This window comes from Opisthocomus hoazin, chromosome 19 (assembly GCF_030867145.1).
Source record: "Opisthocomus hoazin isolate bOpiHoa1 chromosome 19, bOpiHoa1.hap1, whole genome shotgun sequence".
NCBI classification, from domain to species: domain Eukaryota; kingdom Metazoa; phylum Chordata; class Aves; order Opisthocomiformes; family Opisthocomidae; genus Opisthocomus; species Opisthocomus hoazin.
The window spans coordinates 6256237-6271962 of NC_134432.1; the positions used below are offsets into that span (position 1 = coordinate 6256237).

Here is a 15726-nt window from a genome sequence, read left to right on the forward strand (position 1 = left end):
AAACCAGACCCCAGTTCGGGTGAAGGGAACCAAGCAAGACAGGCTGACGCTGTTTGTCCCCACGCCTTCCTCCCCTCAAGTATATGTGCCCATGATCCAGCATCCCTGAGTGTCCTCCCCATGGGTGCTGTGAGCGAGTGTGGAGACACAAGCGTCGGGGAAGCATCCGGCACCAGCCAGGCTGGTGATGAGCAGCTACAGCACACGCACGGGCAACATCGCATCCCTCCTCCTGCGAAGGCGGAAAACCCACCTGCAATGTGGTACCAAGCCCCAGCGGCATGAACTTCCTTCTCCTTGCCGCAGCTGAGCAGATGGGGCTTCCCCCTGAGGGTCGGCAGCTTTTGCAGGCAGGATCTCCAGACGGCAGCTGAGGTCTGTGAGCGTCGTCCCACTGACTGCAGTGGCTCCATCAAGTTCATCTCTCTCCAGCTGAGAAACTGGACCCATCCTACTTTATACGTCAATGTAACATTAAAACCAAGTTTTTGCAAGAGCTCAGTAAAGTCTAGACTGGATCATGAAGTGGTTTATTCCAGTGCCGTGTGCTTCTTTCCGTCTCTGCCTTCTGGCAAAGCTGGCGGGGAGCCCTGTGCTGAATCAGAGCCTCACCCAGGGTTTGCGAACAGTGAAAGGTGGAGGGATGGGGAGGGATGAAGAAGCCAGCGGGGAGAAAGGCCAGGAGCTGCAGGGAAGACTGGGAGGGAAGGGGCATCACCATTGCGGGATGCCAGGCTGATGGACAGCCTGAACAGCCAGTGTGGGGGGACAAGCCTGGCCACGGGGGGCCAGGGACGGTCTGAAACCGTCTGAATGCCAGCACCATGCCAGCTGGCTCTCACCCACCGCCGTCCGTGGGAGGATGGTCCCCTGCCACTGCTGTGCTCCCCAGCTCCTGGAAGCCAGCATGGGGCACAGCCGGAGGAGCTGGCCTTTGGGAACAGAGGACCGACGGCAGGGATGAAGGCACCTGGGGAAGTCCCTGCACATCAGCCCATCCGTAGGGAGGTGCCCTGAGGGATTTGCGAAACAGAGAGACAGCTCCCCTGGGCTGAACTGAAGCAACAGGACTCATTCACAGCATGCTCCCCATGTTCTGAGACCACCAGGCAAACCTATGTGGGGCCCTCAGCCTCAGGACGATCTGGGAGGAAGAGCGGGGATCGGGTGTCCACGCAGGACGATAAGCAAGATCCTAGCTCCAAATGGGAAGCCCAGGCCTTCTCAGAAAGGACTGAGTGCTGTCACTAGAGAGGGTCTGGGAGAGCTGGGATTGCTCCTGGGAAAGGTACCGTGCAAGGAGCTTCTCCTAGCAGAGGATCTGCAGCCGTCCCGGGTGCTGGGCTGGTAGCACTGGAGGAGCTGCTGCTTTCACCAGCTCCCCACAGCCCCCACACCCCTCGCTGGGGAGAGGCACCGCAGGAAGGGCTGAGTGGGAATGGAGCGATGCAGGTCCCAGAACACTGGGTTGGTTTCTCTCTTGAAAGTAAAAATGGAAGCAAGCCACAACTGAGATGACTTTTAGTTTACTCTCTGCGTAATTTATTCAACCCTTGCCAAGAGCTTGCCAGTGAATGCACTGACCCCTGCCACATCCCTGGCTTCTCCTGCTGCTCTTGCATGGGCAAGAGACTGAGCAGACAAAGGGAGGCTGGTGACCACAGTCATCTCATTGTGGTTCTTATCGCCTTGCAATGGGTAAGAGCTCATTTTAGAAAGGGCTGTTGCTTCTACCTGAGACGCTTTTGTCACCACAGCTCGTGCTTTCCTCTGGAGCAGAGCTCCAGCTCCTTCCAGGCCATCTCCCTGTGCACTCACTAAGCATTGCCACGCAATGCAGGGGAGAAGCGTTTCCACAGGGAAGGGCAGGAGGCCTCAGGATGGGGAGATGCAGGGGCAGCCCCAGCCCCCGTCTATGGGCTGTGGGAGGTGAGGCAGCAGCAAGGGTTCCAGGCTCTGGGCTGTAAACCCATGTGGGCTTTTTTTGTCCCTAGTTCCATCACTGAGCTAACCCTAGACATGGGCCTTGGATGAGCTTTAGCCTAGGAGAAAAGATACTGGGTGAGGAACCATCGTGCAGCCTCACCCATCCTTTGGCAGCCCCTTTGCCGAACTACATCCATGGGAGCTTGAGTCTTTGACTTTTTCCAACCCTCACCCTAAACCTCAGCCTCACCCTCAACCTTGGTTGCTGGCTGAGCTTTCTCAGCAGCAGCAGCCCTGTCTCAATGAAAAAAAAAAACTATTAAAAGAAACATTTTTCAACCTGCCCTGTCCTTGGGCAGCACACAGAGGGGTCTGGGGCTTTCTGAAAGCCCCGTGGAGGCTCTGGAGTGCCCCAAAAGCACCCAGAGATCTTCAGGTGCACCAAAAAGCATATGGAGGGCTCTGGGGTGCACCAAAAGGCAAACCAATGCCTGTCAGGACACAGAAAACCAAATGGATGGCGTTAGCATGCACAAAAAGCCAAGTCATGGGGTCTTGAGGGCATGGAGAGGCACACTGAGGCTGCTGGGGGGCACTGAATGGCACTGATGGGGAGTTCTGGGGGCACCAAATGGCCCAAGGAGGGCTTTGGGCCAAACAGAAAGGCACACAGAGTCTCCTAGGCCACACCAAAAGGCAAATGGAGGCTCCTGGGGTGCAATGAAAGGCACCCAGCGGAATATGGTGTGTCCTGAGATGCACACAGGGGCTCCCAGGGTGCACCAAAAAGCACATGGAGGCACATGGCGCATCCCGAAATGCACACTGAGGCCCCTGGGCAGCAGATGGGGCTGGACAGGGTGACCTGGAGGAGAAGGATCACCTGGCCCTCCCAGGGAAGGGGATGTGCAGGTCCAAGGGTGGCCTGGGGGAGCTTTCCCAAACACAGAGAGCATCTGCAGTCAGACCACACCGTGTCTGTGCAGAGGGGCTGAGCTGGAGGCAGAGGGGCAGAGGGAGCTTGGCATCGTCCTGGGGGACTCTGGGAGGAGGAAGAAAAGCAGATTCCAGGAACAGAGCACCCTCTGACTGGTCCGCAGCGAAATGTTTGCAACAGTGGGGTGCAGACACTGGGAGGAGGGCATGGACCACAGCTAAAGCCTGGTCACCCTGCCTCAGCAGTCCCTGCAGATGCGGGGTCTCCTCCAGAAGTGGGATTCCCTGCGCAGGTTGTGGAAAACGACTATGATGGAGCCCATGAAGGTGCAGAAGAAGATGCTGCCCATGAAGGAGAACAGTCCAATGCTCAAGAAGGCGACGTAGTGCTGGGGAGAGAGTGAGGTCTCCTGGCATTGCCTGAAGGATTCATTCTCAAAGGCCATGACTGGATACTTGTTCAGCTGCTCTGGGACTCTGCACACGAGCGAACTCTTCTCTGGAAGAGAAAAGCAGTGCTGATGGGGACAGTGGGCAGCTGGGACAAGGTAGGTGTCAAGGACAGAAGCAGGTCTGTATGGGACAGATGGGACAAGGGCAGGAGGCCAGCGGCCAGGTTGACCAGGATAGCCCTGGGGAGGGTAAAAAGAAGGGGAGCAGTGAGTGTTCAGGGCTCACCTACATCCTGCGCCCTGGGGAGTGGGATGGGACGGGGAGGTGGGTGCAGTTCTGAAGAGGACACTGGAAAATGGGTTTGGGGCAGGACTGGATGGGGCAGGGCAGTAGATGGGGCAGGCAAGGTTCCCATGGGACAGATGTGAGGAGCAGTGAGCAGCCAGCCTGGAGATGCCACAGAAGGTCCCAGCCAGCACGAGTGACAAGCACACACCCAAGCTGGAAGCAAGCAGCCGTGGGTGGCAGTGGAGAGACCTCGCTGGCAGAGCTGTCTCTCACAGAGGTTCACAGGGGAAGAAATGCAGGATCAGACCCATGTTCACTGGGGAAGGGGCTGAAGGCACTGAATCCTGGCCAGGTCAGTGGTGATGGTCACCCTGTCACTCAGGCTCTTCTTGCCCCCTCCAGTGCCCACTGCCCAGCACGCCTTGCCCTCTCTGTGGCAGGACTGGTGCCACTTCTGTGGACAGTGCTGGGTGCCCATCGCTGGGACATTGCCCGGCCCTCCTGTCCCGGCAATCCCTGCTGGTGACCATGAACCAAGGGTGGGCACTAGGTACCAGACCCAGGGATGCATCCACCCAAGCAGACACAGGAGCTGCCACGGTCCTGGGGAACCTCATCGTACCCCCACAGGCATCGACCACGCGAGCCCACAGCCGGCTGGCAGCCAGGGTGCTGGGTCCTGCCTCAGCCCCGACGGTGTGACCAGCCAGCATGGCGTGGGCAGGGGGCTTGGCGACACGGTCCTCCGGGCACTCACCTTGCACTTTTTCCCTGTTTTGGCTGAGCCAGCGCCAGAGGGGCAGGATGCCGCAGCTGCACACCCAAGGGTTGTCCCGCAGGAGGAGGGCTCGGAGCTGGGGCAGGGCGTGCAGCACCCCGGGTTCCAGCTCCCCCAGCCTGTTGCCGCCCAGGTTGAGCGTGGCCAGGCTGGTGAGGGGCAGGAAGGTTTCGGGGGTCAGCACAGTGAGGTGGTTGTTGCTGAGGTCCAGCTCCTGCAGCATCCCGAGCCCCGCCAGCGCGTGGCTGTGGATTTGCCCCAGGTGGTTGTGGCGCAGGCTGAGCAGCAGCAGCTCTGGCAGAGGAGGGAAGGACCACGGCCCCAGCACACGGATGAAGTTGTAGCAGAGCTGCAGCACGCTGGTGTTGGCGGGCAGGCTCTGTGGCACCTCGCTGAGGCCACGCTCGCTGCAGTCCACCTCTCCCGAGGAGCAGCGGCAGGCGGCCGGGCAGCCCGGCGAGGGCAGCGGGCGCAGGAGCAGCAGGCAGACCAGCACCATGCTGGGACCCCTCCAGCAGCCCATGGCTGCCCACCGAGCCGGCCAGGGCTCCCCGACAAGATCCCCAGTCCCCGCCACCTTACCCAGCCGCCCAGCACCCCTGGGTGAGCCCGGCGGTGCTGAGCAGAGGTGCTGGGCAGTGCCCGGCTGCGCGGGGAGCGGGTGGAGGTGCTCAGCTCCCTGCACCGCTCGCTGCCACCCTGCGTCTGCGAACCCGGAGCTGGCTGCGCTCCCGGCCTCAGTTTTCCTCGGGGTGGAGCTGAAGGTTCTTCAGCAAATATTTTTGCAGTGATGTCTGCCCTGGCAAGGTGTGGAGCCGTGCCCTCATCCCTCCCTCTGCCAGGTACTGCTCCAGCCAGGTAAGCAGCCAGCTCCGCACGGCCTGGCATTAACTGCTTGTGTGTGCTGCAGGCTGGAGAGCTGGAAAAAAGCACAACCAGACCCATGCCTTGTTCTCCATCCTCCCCACGGGGATGCCCCACGGGTGTGCTGCCTCACCAGCCACCTGCAGGGAGATGTGTACCTGGGACCCCTGTAGTTGGCTGGGGTCGGACAAAGCTTAAATCATATCCCAGGCAGGTCTAACCCCATCTTCTGTGCTGGCCCACCATGCCCAGAGGTCCTCAATGTGGAGCTCTGCTGTGAGCTACAGGCCACCCCGCTGAGCCCAGCCCTTGGCCGGGCTCTGTTTGCCCCTGGCAGGAATCGCAAGCCCTGCCAAAACAAGGAAGGTTGGGATGCGAGTCCCACGGACCACCCTCCTCCTCCCCAGCAGGCTGGCACATCTGCAGGCAAGCTGGGGGACACCTGGGACCCCCCACATGAGCAGGCATGGGAAAGGTGACCTTGACAGGCTGCAGCCGCCCAAAACTTGCTTACCCTTTCCCTGGCACAGCAGTACCGGTACAAGAGGGCTCAAAGTCTGCCTCCACCCTGTTTACACCTGCTCTGGTTTCAAAGCTGCCTGTAGCCCCACAGCAGAAGGCTGGAGAGGAGAGATGTCACCTCCTGGCACCCACCGTCCCTGGCAGACATGGCCGGCAGCACCCCATCCCACCGGCAGCCCGGAGCGGGGACCCGGAGCAGACAGAGTCCTCCACTCGCACCCTCACAACTCCCGTCTCATCTGGGACCTCGGCGGTCCCGGTCCCGGAGGGATCCCTGGCACCTCTGCCCCACAGCCAAAGGGCTGGCAGGGCAGCCCAGGCCAGGACCAGGATGTTCCCAAATCCGGGGCAGAAGCAGCAGGAAGGCAGTTTATTAATAGCATCCAGAGGAGCTTTGGTTTGTTTATCTATCCTGCAGCAAACTCGGTTTGCTGCTTTAATCCCCATCTGGAAATAATTCAGAGGAATCCTCCAGCCCAGCCCAGCCCCGAAGCGGGGCACAAACCCGCAGCCACGTGGAGCTGCAGCACCAGCTCACCCCGCCAGCAGCTGGGGCTATACGGGGACCTGAAATTTTAGGGACCGCTGTCCCAAAACGCTCTTCCTCCCCGGGGGCTGCATTACACACTGCCTGCGGCCACCTGGGATCAGGTGAGAAGCATAAAATTCTTTGGGGGGGAAAAAAAGTGTGAAAAACAAGGCCATTTCCAGATTTTGTGCTCAGAGAGCGAAGGAGGCTGCAACCCATCCCAGCTCTGCTGCCAGCCCCTCGCTGTCACCCCGCTGCACTCTCCCGTAGTATGTGGCAGGAGAGGTGTCCCCAGTGTCCTGCCTGCCAGGGCCAGCAGCCAAGCGCAGGGCTGGTGCTGGCTGTGCCTGATCCCTCTCCTGTTTCGCATGCGCTGGCTGCACCCTGCTGCGATCGCAGGCTGGTGACCCTGCGGGGTCCTGCACCCCCGCGGTGCCACCACTGTCCCTTCATGCACGCTGCCAGTGCTCAGCAGAGCATGGGTCCTGTCACTCCTGTCACTGTCCCCTTCCCTGGAGCAGGGGGACCCAGCACCCTGCAGGAAGAGCCCACGTCCCCATCCCCAGCCCAGGTCCCTGCTCCCCCGCTGCGATGCCTGCTCCTGCAGCCCGGTCCAGCTCCAGGAGAGGCTGCGCCGAGAGCCCGTTCTGCAAGGACGCTTGGGTCCCCCGAGCCATGGGGCTCAACACCAGCTCTGGCCAAGGGGAGTAAATCAGAAAGCCCGGCCAGCACGCCAAGACCGTTCCCACGACGGAGTGATGGAGGGGCAGATAAAGTCCTTCAGAGTCCGGCCACCGGCCGGGAGCAGCAGGGACGTGCACAGGGGTGCATGGGAAGGGCCAAGCTTCACAGCTGGGGTCTGGTGCTGGGGGGATGCAGTGCAGAGGGGTGGGAGCACAGAGGCAAGGACCTGGGGCTAGGGACAGGGAGCCATGGGTCTTTGTCCCCCTCCACTGCTGGAAGCTGGGACCCAAGGTGCTGGGCTGAGCACAGAGTCCTGCTGGCACCTTTGCACGGAGCCGTGCCCGGGGTAGGGATGGGCCATGCCCAGACTCTTCCCACCACCCACCGTGGTGTATTTGGGGATAAATGAAGATAGAGGGGAAGGTGCCTTAAGACTCTGTGTTAGCTTTTATCCCATCCTGGAAGGTTCTAATTTATTGCATGTTTCCATGTAATTAAAGATCCGGGGTAGGCAGATGCCTGTCTCATGGAGTCCCTGAACCATGCTGGGACATCCCAAGCCGCCCTGGGACATCCCTGGTGCTCCCACTCCCACGGCTGGAGTTCCCCGGGTTGGGCTTTGCTGGGGACGTCTCAGCTCTGACTTTTTAATGGCAGGTGACACCAAGTGGCAGAATTGTGCACGGGCGCTGTGCACGGTGTGGGTGTCATGCATGGGGTGGGTCCTGTGCATGGGTTGGGTGCTGTGCACGGTCTGGATGCTCTGTACACCGTGGATGCTGTGTGCAGTGCGGGTGCTGTGCACACGGTGGGTGCTGTGCGTGGGGTGAGTGCTGCGCATAGCACCCAGCACAGGGGACAGCTAAGCACCAGGACTGCCCAGGGGGCACGGGGTGGCTGCTGGCCCCAGGGAGGTGCAGCCAAGCACCAGGACTGCCCAGGGAGCACGGGGTGGCTGCTGGCCCCAGGGAGGTGCAGGCTGGGGTCCCCTGCTGAACCCTGGGGGGCAGCCAGAGGTGCCTGGTGCTGGGATATGGTGAGAGCTCATAAACCACAAGGGAAGCAGGTGCAGAAAATGGGCTCTGAGGAAGAAACGCACGAGCTTCCCAGGCAAGCCCTGCCCAGCAGCTGTATTAGCCTCACACCAGTGCACCCCAGTCCTCCCCGTATGGCGTCTGTTAAACCCACACCCAGCCGTCCGGGCTCTCGCCCTTCCACCCTCTGTTTTGGAAAGCCACGCTGGCAGCGAAGGCGTGACCTGGAAGAACATCAGGGGGGCTCGTGTAGGGGATGTGCAAGGGGGTGCAGGCAGGGAGGTGGGCAGGGGGTCAGGAAGGAGAAACCAAACCTGGCAGGAGCCACAGAGCACAAGGCAAGCAGGGGACTCAGCTCTCCTCCCATACTGGAGCAAAGTAGGCGGTGAACAGTAAAATCCAAAGAGCTGGACCAGCGTGTTGTGGCCTCCTAACAACTCCGTCATCCTTGGTTTCAGCTGTCCAGCTACCCCAACGCCCAGATTTCTCATGCAAACAGCCAACAGAGCAAACACTAAAGGAAAGCAATCCAGCAGGACGAGTCTCTTCTCCACATCCTGCCCCACCGCCCTAGGCAGGGCTTGCCCCGGGCTAGCCTGAGGCTTATGGACAAATGCGACCAAGACGTGCAGGCCAGCAGGGCCAACCGAGCTCTGTTTAATAGGTGCGAAGCTTTCGGGGTGCTGGATGCGCTCCCCGGAGCATCGCTGCGTGGCGTGCCAGGCTCCCGTGTCCCCTGCCTGGGGGATGCTGGGCGGGGGGGTCCCTGCTGCAGAGCCACAGGCGTGGAGAAGCCGGGTGTGAGCAAGCCCTTGGCCGGGAACCAGGGAACATCCGTGACGGCTGGACCAGGCTTCTGAGTTGTCAGAGGGGCGGGTGGGCAGGGTGAGGGGGTGGCGGCATCCTCACCCCCCTGCACCACACCCCAAACCCCAGCAGAATGGACAGCAAGCCCCGAGCAAGCTGAAGACCTCCCCAGGCTGCCAGCACAGCCCCACCGCTCCTGTCCACACACTCCTTGGTCAAGCCATGGGGTGGGGTCCTCATAAACGGTCCCATTCTGCACCCCAGGAGCTCAGCTGCCCGCGCACCGCCGGCAGCCCCCTCCTCACGCTCAGCTCTCGAAGGCCGCCGTCACCCCACAGCACAGGCATGGCCGGCAGCACCCGTGCCGGGGGAACGGCGCTGGAGGCACCGCATCTTGGCACAGCCCCTCCGGCTGCTGAGTGACCGCCTGCTCTTTGCACCAGCCCTTGGTGGCCAAGTCGGGCTGGGACCTGCCGGCCACCCGGGGATGCTCCTTGTCAGCCTTGATGGCAAGGAAGGTGGCCAGGTCGAGGTCGAGCATGGCGATGCCGCCGCGTGGTGTGGGCGTATTTTGGCGGCACTGCGGGCAGGGGATCCAGCGCTGCTCGTTGGTGATGGCATCGAGGCGTTTCAGGCAGGCTTGGCAGAAGGTATGGCCGCAGTAGAGCCGGCGCGGCAGCCGGCCGCACAGGTCGTAGGAGGAGTAGCAGATGATGCACTCAACCCGCTGGCTGCCCCGGCTCGGGGTGCGCGAGTGCTCCCCGACACACGGTCCCGCTTCCTCTGCCCGGGGGCTGCCGCTGGCCTGGGACATACTGGGGAACGGAGGGTGAGAGGAGCCGTCAGACCCACGGCCCCGGTGTGGGATGTCACCTCTGAGTGCCTCTGATGTGTGGGAGATGTGGGGAACCTGAGACCTGTGGTGGGTTCCCAGGGGCATCAGGCTCCCTGCCCAACACCCCTACCTGCTGCATGCCTGCCCCGTGGGCAGCCCTGCCTAGAAAAACAGGACCCTGCCACTGCAGACGGCTCTGCCTGCATCCAAGGGGATGCGTTTTCCCTGGTGCCACCCTGTATCTCTGCCAGGAGCTCAGCCAAATGCCCCTTTCGTCCCGTGAGGGATCGGGGCTGGCTGGATCTCAGCAGCCTGCCTGGGCTCTGCATTGGTGGGCAATACGGGGTGGGCAGAAGCGTGTCGGCCCGGTGGGCATGGGAGCTGTGTCCAGAGGACCAGGCAGTGCCCCAGCTCTGCTCCTCGCCAGACCTGGGCTGTGCCAGGCTGCCATGGCATGGCTGTCAGCAGCCAGGGATGGGCATGCAGGCTGGTGGGGAGGAGTGGAGGGGTCCAGCCTCATCTCAGGTGGGGTCTGGTACCCACCAGCATATTTGCAAACCTCTCCTGGAGGCCACTAAGACCCTGCTTCCTCTCTGTGGGTGACCTCAAGCATTTTGGTGTCCGTGGGTACCCCTCTTCTCCCCACCTCCCAATTCCCCCATCCGTACCTGTCCTGAGATGTTCCCCAGGGCCTCAGAGGAGGTGGCAGCAGGGCTGTGCTGTCCCGGGGGGCTGCGGCAGTCCCATGGGGAGCATCGGGGGTCCAAGCCACCAGCAGGTCCCCAGCCAGGTCCCGACGGCTGCCGGTGGCTGCAGCAGCGGGAAGGGGCTCACCTTTCAGGGACAGGCGGCTGCCGGGAAGCCAAGCTTGGGAGATTGCGTTACAAGCACCTGGATAACAATGACCTCTGAAATCTAAGCCTCAGGAGCGTCATTAACCGTCCATCTCTGCTTCGTTAGCAGAAGAAACCGTCCCCGTGAGGCCAAGGAGCTCTGGGCTTCACCATGGATGGAGAGCGCTTGGACATTGGCTGGACCTGGGCAGCAGCGGCGGAGTCTTCCACATCCTCGGCCACCACATCATGGCCAAGAACATCTGGGCAGATGCTGGCCAGTGGAGACACCCCATCGCACTCCAACCCGCACATCCCAGGTGGTCCGGGCCGCGGGGAGGGCTGCGGCCGGCGCGGGAGGGCACAGCGAGGCTCCAGGCTTGCGGGGATCGGGGGGCTGGGGCTGGCACAGGGACACGGAGGCTCCAGCCTGGCAGTGCCCACGCATGGGGTGGTGGTCCTCATCCTGTGCCTGGGAGTGACCGCTGCCACAGACGCATTCGTGACCGGGCGCTGCGGGTTCTTGCGCTGGGGGCTGAGTTACCCTCAACTCTGCCAGGGCCGATGCTCATCACCAGGCTGGGGAGAGCCCAGCACCCTCTGGTGACACCTGCAAGGTTCACGACAACGCATGACCCAGGGGAGGTGACAGCAGCAGGGTGGTGGCAGACGCGGTCCCTGCAGCTGCAGGACCCTTGGTCCAACAGCGATGCCACAGCCTCTTCAGGGAGCAAGGATGAAAACAGGGAGTGTGGTAGGGGGATCGATCCTGCACCCAGGATGCTGGAGAAGAAAAGCCCATCCTAGAGCCAGGGCAGGACTGCCAGGACACCCAGCAGCGTTTCTGCCTGGGAGCAGGAGAGGGCAGCAGCTTCTGCTCCAGGCAGGAGCAGGCAGCGGTGCAGGCAGGGAGGCAGGCAGTGCTCTCCTGTGCTGCCTGCTTACCAAAGGGGCCGTGTTCCCAACACTCCTCGGCACCAAGAACTGGGGGGTTTGGAAACGGAGAGCCCCACAGGGTCACCAGGCTCTGCGGAACATCTCCACCCCTTGACGCCGGCGCTTGGGAGCAAGGCAGCAGAGCCGGCAGCATGGCTGCTCAGGGGGCACAGCGGCCATATCCCGACACAGGATCGCGATACATCCTCTGTCACGGGTTTCCCCAGGCAGGGCACACGAGGCGCGTGTGGGCATGGCACCCCATGGCACGGCTTTGCCCTCCCCTTGCCGGGCTGGCGGCAGGCAAGCGACGGCAGAGCGGCCAGCTTGGGACAGGGCTGTGCTGGGGACCTCGATTTTGGCCAGACCCAGCGGGCGAGGCGGTGGCAAGGGCCGCGTGCCCTGGGCGGATCAGGAACCAGCTGCGTGGCATTGCCGCTGTGCCCGGGCATCGCAGGGTGCCGCCCCGACGCCCGCGGGCTGGGCGGCAGCGCCCTGGATGCCGGCAGCCAGGGCAGAGCCAGCGCCCGGGTAGGCTCAGCGCGCTCCCTCCGAGGCCGCGTGCCCGGGGAGGCACGGGCAGCCGGATGCCTGGCGATGTCTGGGCACGTCCCGACGCTGGCACGAAGTCACTCGCATCCAAAGCACGGTAGTGGCCTGGGTCACCTGCCGCAGGGTGAGGGACGGAGCAAGCAGGCGCCAGCCCCTTTGGGCCATAGGAAGCCCTGCCCAAAAAGACTGCATGGGTGAGAGGGGTGGGCTTGGCTCCGTGCATAACTGGGGGTACCCCCAGCCCTGGCCAGGGGCAGTGACCCCCCCTTGGCTGCCGCTTCTTGAGAAATGTGCAGGCACACACACACACACACGCACGCTGCCTGCCCTTCTGCCCCACGCCGCCCCTGCCCGTCCCCTGCCCACCAGCCGCCGTGCCCCCCTCCCAGAGGCCAGCAGAGCTGCGTCCCAGCGAGGGGTTGTGCCCAGCTGCCCTCGGCCACTTCTGCCCTGCGCATGTGAGCCCCCGGTGTGGGGCTGGGCACCCCAACTCACCCATCCTGCACCCCGCAGGCAGGGCTTGGGGGGGGGGAGAGCCCTTGGGGACATGGGCTGTGCATCTGCCAAGCCACGCAGGGTGACACCAAGGGTGACACCAAGGGGCATGCTGCCTGGAACCAGCCTTCAGCCCCGCGCAGGGTGACACCGAGGGTGACACCGAGGGGCACGCTGCCTGGAACCAGCCTTCAGCCCCGCGCAGGGTGACACCAAGGGTGACACCGAGGGTGACACCGAGGGGCACGCTGCCTGGAACCAGCCTTCAGCCCCGCGCAGGGTGACACCAAGGGTGACACCAAGGGTGACACCAAGGGGCACGCTGCCTGGAACCAGCCTTCAGCCCCGCGCAGGGTGACACCAAGGGTGACACCGAGGGTGACACCGAGGGGCACGCTGCTTGGAAACAGCCTTCAGCCCCACGCAGGGTGACACCGAGGGTGACACCGAGGGGCACGCTGCCTGGAACCAGCCTTCAGCCCCGCGCAGGGTGACACCGAGGGTGACACCGAGGGGCACGCTGCCTGGAACCAGCTTCCTGCCCAAACACTCGAATGCTGGCACAGGGAAGGCATATCTGCAATCAGCAGAGACACGCATGGGTGGGGAATGTCTTTTGCTGTTTCCCAGGATTCGTGCCCAAGAGCTGCAGGGACCTTTGGCCCAGCGGGACGGGGAGCGGCACCCTCGGGGGAGTGCAAAGGTCTGATCCAGACGAGCCAGAGCCGCGCATCACCACCCACGCTCCAGACGCACGAGGTGGCAATCACCCAGCACAGCCCTCCGCACCCCTGAGCGCCCTTCAGAGATGAAACACGCCCAGCGAGCACCCATGGGACCCTGCACGCAGCAGCCCACGTCACCCAGAGCCCCTCGAGGGCGGGGGCAGCATCCCGTGCCCTCCCCTGCTCGCAGCCCTGGCTTTCCGGCTGCCTCCAGCTTAACCATTGCCCAGGTGGCTGGCAGGCAGCGCTCTGCCCGGCCTCTCCTGGCTTGTTCGCCATCGCCCCAAGGTTAGGAAGGGCAGAGCAAAGGGCAGCAGTGACACACGGCACTGCTGGCAGATGCTGCCCCCCGCCAGCGCCCTGTCCGGGCCAGGCCAGCACATCCCTCACCCTCTCACAGAATCACAGAATGTTCGGGGTTGGAAGGGACCTCTGTGGGTCATCTAGTCCAACCCCCTGCCGAAGCAGGGTCACCCACAGCACAGAATCACAGAATGGTAGGGACTGGAAGGGACCTCTGTACGTCACCCTGTCAAACCCCCTGCTGAAGCAGGGTCACCCAGAGCAGGCTGCACAGCACCGCGGCCAGGCGGGGCTGGAATATCTCCAGAGAAGGAGACACCACAGCCTCCCTGGGCAGCCTGGGCCAGGGCTCCGTCACCCTCAGGGGGAAGAAGTTCTTCCTCAGGTTCAGCTGGAGCTTCCTCTGCTTCAGTTTGTGCCCGTTGCCCCTTGTCCTGTCGCTGGGCACCACTGGAAAGGGTCTGGCCCCATCCTCCTGACACCCACCCTGCAGATATTTTGAGGCATTTCGAAGGTTCCCTCTCAGCCTTCTCTTCTCCAGGCTGAACAAGCCCAGCTCCCTCAGCCTCTCCTCGTAGCAGAGATGCTCCAGTTCCCTCACCATCCTCGTAGCCCTCCGCTGGACTCTCTCCAGTAGCTCCTCATCTTTCTTGAAGTGGGGAGCCCAGAACTGGACACAGCACTGCAGATGGGGCCTCCCCAGGGCAGAGCAGAGGGGCAGGAGAACCTCCCTCGCCCTGCTGCCCACACTCCTCCTCATGCACCCCAGGATCCCGTTGGCCTTCTTGATACCCAGGGCACGCTGCTGGCTCATGGTCACCCTGTCGTCCCCCAGCACTCCCAGTCCCTCTCCACAGAGCTGCTCTCCAGCAGGTCTGCCCCAGCCTGTACTGGTGCCTGGGGTTGTTCCTCCCCAGGTGCAGGACCCTGCCCTTGCCCTTGCTGAATCTCATCAGGTTCCTCTGTGCCCAGCTCTCCAGCCTGTCCAGGTCTCTCCGAATGGCAGCACAGCCTGCCGGTGTATCCACCATACCTCCCCGTTTTGTGTCATCAGCAAACTTGGCACGGGGCTCTCCCGCAGCTGCCGCACACCCCTCAGGGCAGTTCTCCTTCCCCAAACCATGTTTGTCCCCGCAGACCCTGCCAGACCCCCGGGGCAGCGAGCAGCCTCTGCGGGATGGGGGTTTCAGCCAAGCCAACGTGGTGACGCCACGTCCGTGCCCAGCCACGCAGCGAGCGGGCTCTGCGGCAGGGCAGGGCTGGTGGTGGGGCCGCGAAAGCCGACAAGGGGTGGATGTGCCCGTCCCCACGCCAGCACTGCCCACGATCCAGGCAGGGCGAACAAGAGTGCTCCTTGTGCAGAGCGGGCGTGGGGCTGTGTCCCTGCCAACCTCCTCCTGCAAGCTGCACACCCCCGGCCACCCACCAGCACGGGCCCTGCGCCAGGCAGAGGGGTCAGGGCCGGGGGGGCAAACTGGCAGAGCTCTGCCTTGCACCTCTGCCAAGCCACTGTCACCCAGGACAGAAGTTCCCAAGGGTGGTGAGACTTCAAGGGTGGTGGGATTTCAAGGGTGGTGGGCTTACAGGTGGTGGTGGGCTCTCAGCGATGGTTGGCTTCCAGTTCTGGTGGGATCTCAGTGGTGGTGGGATCCTGCTGCTGGGGGGCTTCCAGCAATGGTGGGCTCCTGGTGCTGGTGGGCTCCCAGTTCTGGTAGAATCCCAGCACTGTTGGAACCCTGGTGGTGGTGGGCTCCAAACAGTTCTGGTAGGATCCCAGTTCTGGTAGGATCCCAGCACTGGTGGGCTCCCAGTTCTGGCAGGATCCCAGCACTGTTGGAACCCTGGTGGTGGTGGGCTCCAAACAGTGATGGGCTCCCAGTGCTGGTGGGCTCCCAGGGGGTTGCAGCCAGCCGGGGCAATGCCACAAAGCCCACCCAGCTGGCCCAGCCAGCAACCTCCCCCTTCCCCAGCCCCCCCCCAGCACCGGGCTCTCCCTTTCCCACAGACAGGACAGCCACCCGGCTGAGCACCAGCCAGCGTCCCCGGGCAGGCAGGACCAGGCTGTACTGGGAACGCCGGGGCGAGGGAAGCGCTGGGCCCAGGCTGGCAGCGGGGCAGCAGGCAGCAGCGAGCTGAAGAGCTCAGCGTGCCACCGCCGCTGCCGCGAGCCAGCAGTGCAACAGTTAAGCCTGGTTTTGAGGGCAGAGGAGAGGGCTCTGTGCCCCCTGCCCTGCCCTTACCCAACCCACCAGCGTAAGCAAGAAGTAAGACGGGAATCCCGGAAAA

The 15726-nt window shown here is 63.0% G+C and overlaps 2 protein-coding genes across 2 annotated transcripts; both read right to left on the minus strand.

Moving 5' to 3' along the window:
- Positions 1 to 3101: 3101 nt before the first annotated feature.
- On the minus strand, positions 3102 to 4844 carry LRRC26 (leucine rich repeat containing 26). Its single transcript, XM_009941114.2, has 2 exons — positions 4301 to 4844; positions 3102 to 3361 (listed from the first exon to the last, which is right to left on the minus strand). Exons 1-2 carry the CDS (start codon positions 4842 to 4844, stop codon positions 3102 to 3104), a joined length of 804 nt encoding a protein of 267 aa, XP_009939416.2.
- A 4224-nt stretch (positions 4845 to 9068) lies between these two features.
- RNF224 (ring finger protein 224) lies at positions 9069 to 9575 on the minus strand. The gene has a single exon (XM_009941115.2). It carries the CDS (start codon positions 9573 to 9575, stop codon positions 9069 to 9071), a length of 507 nt encoding a protein of 168 aa, XP_009939417.2.
- Positions 9576 to 15726: the final 6151 nt, after the last annotated feature.